This window comes from Pteropus medius, unplaced genomic scaffold, assembly GCF_902729225.1.
Source record: "Pteropus medius unplaced genomic scaffold, Ma_sr-lr_union100, whole genome shotgun sequence".
In the NCBI taxonomy this organism is placed as follows: Eukaryota; Metazoa; Chordata; class Mammalia; order Chiroptera; family Pteropodidae; genus Pteropus; species Pteropus medius.
This window is the reverse complement of record NW_024348188.1, coordinates 1-10,887: the sequence shown is the minus strand read 5'-3', so window position 1 is coordinate 10,887 and position 10,887 is coordinate 1. Positions and strand designations below refer to the sequence as shown.

The following is a 10,887-nucleotide window of genomic DNA, read 5'->3' as shown; positions in this document are numbered from 1 at the left end:
ATGAATGAGTTCTGGAGGTGCTTGGGGGCTTTAAAATTTTAGTGCCTTCTTCATATGCATGGGCAAACAGTCTCAACTGTTATGAGGCACAGTTCAACAAGGCCTCTGACAGAGTTGGTCACCAGAGATGGGCAAGGCCAGCTGACCCCACAGAGGGAGCTGGCATCTCCAGAAAGTTGGCCATCCCTGTGCCCAGGGAAGAGCTGCTCAGCTATCCGAGCTTTTGCTTGGGTCCTCACTCTGGGCAGCGCCCTTCTCTGGGGAGGTACAGGAAATTACAGGCCACATATATGGGGAAGACCACATCTTCGTTCTCCAGGTTCATTACCTCTAGCTCTTGATCCTTTCTCAGGGCAAGCACCTGGTATTCTGTGTCTTTTCTGAAAACGGCTCTTCCAGCCCCGTCCAAGGAAGCCAGGCGCAGGCGGAACGCGATCTTTCTCTGCCAGAGTAAGCTGACCCCGAGGCCGCAGGGCTTGTTCAACACGCTGCGCCGGAAAATGATACGCCGGTTGGTGTAGTGCACAACCAGATCCCAGCCGAAGTTGAAGCCAGCCCACCGCCAGCTGCATTTCTCATCCCTGCGGAGCTGGCCCCCGCACCGCATGCTGCTCTCCTGGAGGTCGGTCACGTTGAGGTCAACAGGCCCGAGCTCCCTGTTTTGCTCAGCCCGTAGGAGGGCAAGCCACTGCTCTTTGTACACTGGGGCCAGCCATGAGGCCGGGATCAGCGCATCCCGGTCAATGGTGCGTGCTGACCGCAGGTCACAGATTATGTAGGCCAGCCGCAGCTGCTGGAACACTGGCACGAAGGCTCTGCCTTCCTGGGTCTCCAGGAAAGGGGTGTCCTCTGACTCCCTCTTGGACCTGGCAAACCACAAGTTGGCATCGGACAATAAGGCTCTGTGAGGGCCGCTCCATGTCGGCTGCAACTGCAGAAACAACCACTTTTTCAGCTTGGTGTACACGTCCATCTCCACCTCCATCACCAAGAGCTCTGAAGAGGCGATGAGCTCTTTCATGAGATCCAGACTGACTTCTCGCAATAGGTGCTCACTACGCTGGGTCATCAGGTTGTCCAGCAGCCACTGGAAGCACATGGTCCTGATGTTTGGGAGGCCATAGCTCTCAGCAGAGTAGTAGTAGCTGCACACGGTCTGGGCGCTGACAGTCTCCTTCATGACCTCCCCGCACTGCTGAATCAGCTCGTCCAGCTGCAGCATGCTGGCTGCGGCCAGGATGCAGATGACTCGGCTGGGTGGGATGAACACGGAGTCTTGGTACAGGGAGCCTAAAGCCTCGTGCAGTGCCTCACGATCAATGTTCTCGTCAGGAATCTGCAACTCTATAGTATTCATAGTTGTTTCCCTCCAAGCACCACTGAACATGCTAGCGAAGTAACCTGACTGGCACAAGTAGACCCTGTGTAAGTTCCACGCCTCCCCCAGTGCACAGATCTGCACATCGCTGCCTTCTCCCCTCGTGAAGAGTGCCTCGTAAGCAGACTCTGAACTGTCTTTGGCGCGCTTCCGGTGGGGCTCTTTTTCGTGAGGCCCCCCTGAGCCTGTCTTCCGCTTGAGGCCGCCCTGACTGGTGGTGGGTACGGCCTCTTCCCTCTCCTCCTCCACCTCGCCGACCGCTGCCATGGCTGCCTCCACCTCCTCTTCCTCCCCAATCCCAACGGCACCTGGCTGCTGTGGAGCACGCCTCTCCCAAAGCCACGGCATGCGACTGCTTAGTGCTCCCATGGCCTGTATGTACTTCAAGGGCGCAACGGACACGTTCGCTCTCAACGTGCAACTTCCCCGGGCATTAGCTCAGCCCAGAGTGCTTATGGGTACGGCTGACGCCTTTTCTGACGTCACCTAGGACGCCGCGCTAAGCCACACCCCGTCCGGCCCCGCCCCCGCGGGAAAAGGGCACGCCCCACCATGAGGACCACTCTGTGCACCTTTCCCTCCAGGGATGATTGTTCTGGGGCTCCCCCCCAACAGATGTCACAACTATAGCAATTGTACATAACAACAACAACAACAACGACAACAACAAAAATGAATAAAAGCTACTTACATAGGACTTACTTCGTGCCAGGCACTGTGCTAAGTGTTTCACATGCATTAACTCGATTAATCATCATAGTGACCCAGGAGATAGGTGCTATCATCATCATTATTATTCCCCTTGTGTAGATGAGGAAACTGAGACACAGAGAGGTTAAATGACTGGTTCAAGGTCATCCACCTAGTAAATTGTAGACCTGGCACTCAGAATCAAGCTCTGTGGTCTCTTTGACTATGTTCTTAACCTCCTGTCTTGTACAGTCTCTCAAGATTGGCCTCACATGTCCAGCGAAGCTTCTTCAAATGAATGCCAACATAAATGGACTTGCAGAATGCATGAGCAAAAGGTTTGTTGAGCAGATGAACTCTTAAGACCGAGTTGCAAGGAAACTGGTAACCCAGGTAAGAGAAAACAATATAGTGGCCTCAAATTTTCATATCTACCAAATCTGCACCCATTTGCACGTACTTAATGTGCTAAAGCGTCCTTAACCATGAAGGCAGGCCCACGCTATGGTAACAGATAATCCATGCTGTTTCACGTACTAACATCAAATAACATTTAGTTCCCCCAGATTCCATGATTCAGATTAACTTCACTCTCATTTAGTCTTAGTTTTTACAGTGTGATGTATATTGGCTTTTTAAGGTCCCTTTACTCGACAGGCTAATTAAACATGTACTGTGTGCTGGACACTGTAGGAGGTGCTGGAGCCAGAGAGTAATGCAATGCCCAGCCACCCCCAGAAGTTGACAGTGTGTTCACACCCCATGCTGATTTCTCAACAGACATTTTGCAGGACAGAAGGGAATGGCATGAAATATTCAGTGATGAAAAGCAAGGACCCACAACCAAGATTACTCTACCCAGTGAGGCTATCATTTAGAATCCAAGGACAGATAAAGAGCTTCCCAGACAAGAAAAGGCAAAAGGAGTTCATCAATACAAAACCAGTATTACCGGAAATGTTAGAGAGACTTAAAAAGCAGAAGGAAAAAAAAAAGATCAAAAATATGAATAATGAAATGGCGGTAACTGCATAACTATCGACGGTTACTTTAAATGTAAATGTATTTATTGCTCCAATCAAAATACATAGGGTGGCTCAGTGGATAAGAAAACAAGCCCCTTACATATGCTACCTACAAGGACTCATTTCAAATAAAACGACATAGACTAAAAGTAAAGGGATGGAAAAAGATATTTCATGGAAATGGAAATAAACAAACAAAAAGCTGGGGTAGCAATGGTTACACCCAACAAAGTAGACTTTAAACAAAGGATAATAACAAGAGATTAAAGAAAAAAAAGACCCAGTAATTCCACTTCTGGGTATTTATCCAAAGAAATTCAAAACCCTACTTCGAAGGGACATGTAAGCCCATGTGTTCATTGCTGCATTATTTACAATAGCCAAGATATGATGGCAACCTGGGTGTCCATCAATGGATGATTGAATAAAGAAGGAGTGCTACATATATACAGTGGAATATTACTCAGCCATCAAAAAAAAAAAAGAATGAAATCTTGCCATCTGTAGCAACATGGATGGGTCTAGAGGATATTTTGCTGAGTGGAGAAAGTCAGCCAGAGTAAGAAAAATGCCATATGGTTTCACTTACATGTGGAATCTAAACAACAAAATAAACAAATAAAACAGAAATAAACTCATAGATACAGAGAAAATTTCGATGGTTGCCAAATGGGAGGGTGTTTGAGGGGTGGGTGAAAAAGGAGAAGGGATTAAGTACAAATTGGTAGTTGCAAAATAGTCATGGGGATATGAAGTATAACATAAGTAATATAGTCAATAACATTGTTATAACTATGCTTGATGTCAGATGGGTACTAGATTTATCGAGGTGATTGCTTTGTAAGTTATATAAATGCCTAATCACTATACTGTATGCCTGAAAATAATATAATATTGTATGCCAATCATAATCAAAAATAAATATATATTAAAAATAAATTAATTAATTAAAAAGAGCATAAAAAGACTCTTTCTTTGTCATTAACAGCTGGCATATTATGTGTCTTGCTGTGAGCCTCTTTGGGTCCATTTGTTTGAGACTCTCTGTCCTTCCTGGACTTGTATGTCTACTTCCTTCACCAGGTTAGGAAAGTTTTCATCCATTATTTCTCAATCCCTTGCTTTCTGTTTTGTTTTTTGGTTTTTTGTTTTTTGTTTTTTGTTTTCTGTTTTTATGAAATTCATTAAGGTGACACTGGTTAATAAAATGTAGGTTTCAAGTGTAAAATTCAATAATATGTTAGGTGTACATTGTATTCTGTGTTCACCACCCAATGTTAAATTTCCTTCCATCACCATATATTTGACCTCCTTTATGCTTATCTACCTCCTCCCTCCCCACTTCCCTCTGTTAACCACTAAACTGTTGTCCGTGTCCATGAGTCTCTGTTTGTTTGCCTTGTTCCTTTGTTGCCTTCAGCTTTTTTTTATCCCACATGAGCGAAATCATATGGTTCTCAACTTTTTCTGTCTGACTTATTTCGCTTAGCATGATAATCTCAAGATCCATCAAAGTTGTCGCAAATGGCAATATTTCATCTTTTCTTATGGCTGAGTAATATTCCATTGTACATATGTACCACATTTTCTTTATCCAGCCATCTATCAAAGGGTACTTTGGGTGTTTCCATGTCTTGTCCACCGTGGATAATGCTGCAGCGAACATCAGGGTGCTTATATCTTTACAGATAAATGTTTTCAAATCTTTTGGGTTCCCCAAAGAAAGATTGATGGGTCATATGGTAATTCTATTCTTAACTTTTTGAGAAACCTCCATACTGTTTTCCATAGTGGCAGTACCCATTTACATTCCCACCAGCAGTGTGTGAGGGTTCCTTTTCCCCCACAACCTCTCCAACACTTGTTATTGCTCGTCCTGTTGATGATCACATTTTAACAGGTGTGAGGTGGTATCTCATTGTGGTTTTGATTTGCATTTCCCTAATAGCTAGTGAAGCTGAGCATCTTTTCAGATGTCTGTTGGCCATTTGTATGTCTTCTTGGGTTAAGCGTCTGTTCAGGTCCCTTGCCCAGTTTTTAATTAGATTGTTTGTTTTTGTTGTTGTTGTTGTTGTTGAGTTGTATGAGTTCTTTGTATATTTTGGATATTAGGCTCTTATCGGAGGCCTTGTTTGCAAAATTCTTCTCCCCTTCAGTTGTTTGCCCCTTAGTCTTGTCGATGGTTTCTTTTGCTGTGCAGAAGCTTTTTAGTTTGATATAGGGTCATTTATTTTTGCTTTTATTTTCCTTGCCTTTGAGGTCAAATTCATAAAATCCATTGTAAAACCAAGGTCTGTGAGTTTAGTACCTGTTTTCTTCTACGCAATTTATTGTTTCAGTCTTATATTTGGGTTTTTGATCCATTTTGAGTTAATTTTGTTGTATGGTGACAGATCGCAGTCTAGTTTCATTCTTTAGCATGTGGCTTTCCAATTTTCCCAGCACCATTTACTGAAGAGACTTTCTTTTCTGTGTTTTTGGCTCCTCAGCTGAAAATTATTTGCCCATATATATGGTGGTTTATTTCTGGGCTCTCAATTTTGTTCCATTGGTCTGTGTGTCTGTTTTCTGCCAGTACATGCTGCTTTGATTATTGTTGCTTTACAGTATAATTTGAAGTCAGGCCGAGTGATATCTCTGACCATGTCTTTTTTCTCAGGATTGCTTTGGCTATTCAGGATATTTTGTGCTTCCATACAAATCTGATGATTCTTTGTTCTTTTTCTTTTAAAAATGCCACTGGGATTTTGATGGGGATTGTGTTAAATCGGTATACTGCTTTGGGTAATAAGGCCATTTCAGCTATGTTGATCCTTCCAACCCATGAACATTGAATATCTTTTCGTTTCTTTGTGTCTTCTTCCATTTCTTTTAATAATGTCTTCGAGTTTTCATTGTATAGCTCGCTTCTCATGCTTCGTTAAATTTATTCTTAGGTATTTTATTCTTTTTTGTTGCAATTGCCACGGGATTTTTTTTTTCATTTCTTCTTCTGAAAATTCATTGTTAATGTATAGTAATACTATGGATTTCTGTACATTGATTTTCCATCTTTACAGTTTACTGTGTTTATTTATTGTTTCTAATACTTTTTAGTAGAGTCTTTAGAGTTCTATATAGAGAATCATATCATTTGCAAAAAGTGATGTTTGAATTCTTCATTCCCAATTTGACTTCTTCATTCCCAATTTGGATGCCTTGCTTTCTTTCTTCTCTTTCTTATATTCCTATGATACAGATGTTGTTGTGCTTGATGTAGTCCCAGAAGTCCCATAAACTATCCTCAGTTTTAACTTTCTGTGGGGCTACTTTGATTGGTGTTTGCTGCTGCCTTGTCTTCCAAAGCACTGATTCGATTCTCTGCTTCATCTAATCTGCTGTTGATTCCCTCTAATGAATTCTTCATTTCTGACTGGTTATATTTTTTATGGTTTCTACATCTTTTTTCTTTATGTTTACTAGCTCTTTGCTGAAGTTTTTACTATGTTCCTTGAGTATCCTTATAAGCAGTGTTTTTTCGTTTTGTTTTATTTTGTTTTGTTTTGCAGGGTTTTTTTTTTTTTAGTTTTTTTTTAAATTTTATTTTAAATAGTTTCAAGTATACAGTACATTGGTTAGACATTTATATAGTTTATAAGATGATCTCTCTAATTGCTCCTTCCCTCTTCTGGTTTTCCACCTAGCCAATATATTAATGCTAATTACATTCCCTATGCCGTGCTCCCCATCCCCGTGACCATCTATCAACTACTAATTTGTATTTCTTTAACCTTTCACCTCATTTTCCTAGACCTCCAAAGCCCCCTCCCCTCTGTCCATCACCAAATTGTCCACTGTATTTGTGAGCCTGTTTTTGATTAGTTTGTTCCTTTCCTTAGATTCCACATGTAAGTGAAATCATATGGTATTTATCTTTTTCTTTCTGACTTATTCCACTCAGCATAATAATCTCTAGGTCCATCCATGTCATTGCAAATTAACCAGTGTTTTGAACTCTGTATTTGGCAGATTACTTGCCTCCATTTCGTTTAGTCCTTTTTCCTGAAGTATTCTCTCATTCTTTTATTTGGGACATGTTTCTTTGTCTCCTCATTTTGGCTTCCTCTCTGTGTTTGTTTCTATGTATTAGGTAGCTCTGCTAGGCCTCCCAGGCTTGGCAGAGTAGCCTTATGTAGTAGGTGGCCTGCGTGGCCCAGTCTCCTTGATCACCTGAGCCGGGTGCTCCAGGAGTGTCTCTCATGTGGGTCGTGTGTGCTCTCCTGTTGTAGTTGAGCCTTGATTGCTATTGACATGTCAGTGGGTGTGATTGACCCTCAGGCTGTCTGGCTGTGAGGATGACCATGACCACAGCATATAAGCTGCTGCACAGGGGCTGACCCATGAAGCCAGATTCACTCTAGTGGACTCTGGTGCCTGCCAATACCGCCCTTTAGGTGTGCTGCTAGTGGAGCTAATTGTGTGGCCTATAGCTGACCGCCAGGTATATGGTTTGGGGGGCCTCTTGGGAGGGGCTCCCATGCAGGCAAAGGTCAGCCGTTCCCTGTGATCACCCCAGGGCTACCTGGTAGGAACTACAAAGTGATCTGTGGCTAATCGCTGCCTATGCTGGACGTGGAGGCACGTGAGAGGAGCCACGGTGAGACCCGAGGCTGGCTGCCACCAGTGCTGGGCCTAGGACAGCTCAGCATATAGCCCTGCTGCTACATGCCTCCTGCCCGTAAGGCTCTGCTTCTGAAAGATCCTTTGGCAGTATATGTGTTGGGTGAGGCAGGGTCCCAGGGAGTCACCAGGGTGAGGTGAGTGGTGTTCACCAGGTTAATGCAGATTCAGATTTGGCACCGGTGCTGAGCCTAGGGCCACTCAGCAAAAGGCACAAGACACAGAGAGTCCAGCTGCTGCCTGCCTGGGGCCCACAGACCCTCAAGAGCTGTCCGAGAAAGACTGCAGTGTGGGCCAATGCCAGCTACCTGCTGCCGAAAGAGCCTCAGGGCGAATGCAAATTGAGCGGGTCAAGGTCTCAGAGAGTCACCAGGGTGGAGCAAGTGGAGTTCACCAGGCCAGTGCAGATTCCAATTTGGTCGTGTAGGGGGACGGCTCAGCACAGGGACAGTAGCCGCTGTCCCTCCAGCCCTCACCTTGAAGTAACACAGCTCTCATACAGGTCTCTCCCTGTATGTTTCTGGCACCTCTCGAGCTGCCATCTATCCACTGGAGCCCGGGGTGAGTGTCTGGGAGTGAGATATACTGTGCCAGGTCCTTTAAGAGGATGCTTGGGTTTCCAGCAGCCTTCTGCCTCACCAGGACTGATGGAATTCCTGCTGATTTTATTGCCAGAGGATGTGGGGGCTCCTCTTCCCAGAACTGGTGATCTGGCCTGGGGAGCCTGATGAAGGAATAAGACCCTTCCCTCCTCAGGGAGGACTTCTGTAGCTGAGATATCCCTCCCGATTCTCAACTGCCACACCTGGGTGTGAGGCCAGCACATTTTGCATCTCTGCCCCTCCTACCAGTTTCGACGTGGCTGCTTCTTCATATCCTTAGTAATAGGACTTCTGGTCAGCTAGTCCCCAGATGGTTCTTTTGGGCAATTGTTCTATAATTTAGTTGCAATTTTAATGTGGTCATGGGAGGAGGTAAATACAGAGTCCATCTACTTCACCACTTTGACTGGAACTCCAAGATATAATTTTAAATTCAAGTACTTAAGTAGTGTTTCCTTTAACCCAGAGCCAACCCTACCATCATCTGGGTCACCTGTGTTTCCTCTTTCAGCAGAGCACTCACTCCATTGTGTAGTCATTGCCAGTTTTGTCTCACTCTCCACAAGACTGTGGACTCCTTGAGAGAAAAGACCATCCTCTTCACCATGATACAACTCCTAGCTCCTGACAGACTGGCGCAAGTGAGCCCTCAAATATTTTTGAGAACGAGTAATCACTACCATTTCTGCTCCAATTGATCGAGGATATTTGGCCATACTGAATGATTGAATAGTCACTCTTCAAATCTCTTATGCTAGTCTGTACCGTGGTTTAATATGCCTCAGCATTAAAACAAGAAAAGTACTTTGATTTTGCTATTGTTAATCCAATTTCCTTAATTCGCAAAATGAGGTTTTAAAGACCCCCCCATTTGCTTCACACTTGTTAATTGCCCACTTCTCCCCCAAATCCAACCCCTGCCACCTATCCACCGACCCTACTATATGTTCAGTGAAAACCAGGACAGGAAGGTTGGAGCTTCTCTGTTTGATGGGACAGGGCCAGAAGTTAGCAGAACCGCACTTGCTCAGCCTTCCAGGAATCCTCCACAGGCCCCCTGGATGGACTCAACCAGGAAGACAGATGGAATCTATGGACCTAATGTTTCTCTTCAGCCCCAGAGACATGCAGAACTATTATACCTACTTCCATGCCAATTTTTATGTTTTTTTCCTTTTTCCCACCTTTATTGAGATATAATCGACATATAATGTGTAAATTTTAGATGCATGATGTGGTGGTTTGATGCATGTATTTATTGTGAAATGTTTACCAAGACAGGGATAATTAGCACATCCTACACCTCACAAAATTACCATTTGGGGGCGGGGAAGGTGGATAAACATGTTTAATATTTTAGTTTCTGGAAACCAAAAGAATCACTCAAAACTTATGGTGAAAATAGTTTACATTTATGCAAAAAAAAAAACCCAAAAAACCAAAAACCGTTTCTCTAGGAAAAATACATATCTGTTCGTTTTAAAATTAGCATGACAAGTGCATTTAAAAAACTTTTAAAACTATTTTTATTTTTCTCAAATAGAGTTGGCATACAATATTCAGTCTTGAGGTAGCCTCTTCTGCATATCTCCAGTTGTAGGACTTCTGTTCAGCTAGACTTCAGGCGATTCTGTAGTTTAGTTGCAATTTTGATGTGGTTGTGAGAGGAGTCAATCACAGCATTTACCTACTCCGCCACCTTGAACAGAAGCCTCAGATAATTACTATTTTGTTTATTGTCAGTCTGAGAACATTAAAGCTGGACTTTCACAGCAACTTTCGAGTATACAAAACAGTGTTAGCTACAGTCACCATGCTTGTACATTAGGTCCCTGGAACTGATTCATCTTATAACTGAAAGTTTGTATCTTTTGAACCACATCTCCACATTTCCTCCACCCCCTAGCCCCTCACATCCATCTTCTTTTAAATACTTAAACGGTATTAGACGGATTCTATTGAAAGATAAAAGAAATACAGAGGAGGCAAATTCTGTTACGAGGGAGACAAACTTTCTTGGGCTTGTCATTGTGTTTTGCTCAGTTTTTTTGTGTGTTTTACCTCATCGAGTACCTAAGCAGTAAGCGTGGGTAGATGGGCCCTCCCTCCAGACCTTTTGCTCAAATGGCATGACCGGGGAAGAGGATGAAAAAGAAAAATGATGGGAACACTTCTTCCCTCTCCGTGTCTTCTAACCCTTTAGAATATCCTGAGAAGTTCAATCCGTAAGCCCAGAATTAGTCTTAAATTTGTGACTTGTGGAAAGAACAACAGGTATGATGTTTGCTAAACCTGGTTCTGGGGGAAAAAAAAGGACTGAATGGGCTGCCTCAGTACAATTATGTGCTGGCAGGCTTTAAAAAATCAGACAACAGTGATAACAGAAGAAATCATCACGAAATGATTTATTGAGAAAATGACCACTCAGGTGAGTAACATCACGCAGCAATGTAAGATCGTCTTCGTTTTTGCATTAAAAATAGAAATATGTTTAAAGTACCTCAACTAATTCAGCTGGGGATGCAGAATAGCT

At 43.5% G+C, this 10,887-nt stretch overlaps 1 protein-coding gene across 1 annotated transcript; it reads right to left on the bottom strand.

Moving 5' to 3' along the window:
- Nucleotides 1–235: 235 nt before the first annotated feature.
- Nucleotides 236–1,785, bottom strand: LOC120615945 (germ cell-less protein-like 1). The gene has a single exon (XM_039879115.1). The coding sequence runs from the start codon at nucleotides 1,745–1,747 to the stop codon at nucleotides 236–238; it is 1,512 nt and encodes a 503-aa protein (XP_039735049.1). The 5' UTR covers nucleotides 1,748–1,785.
- Between the last annotated feature and the right edge of the window lie 9,102 nt (nucleotides 1,786–10,887).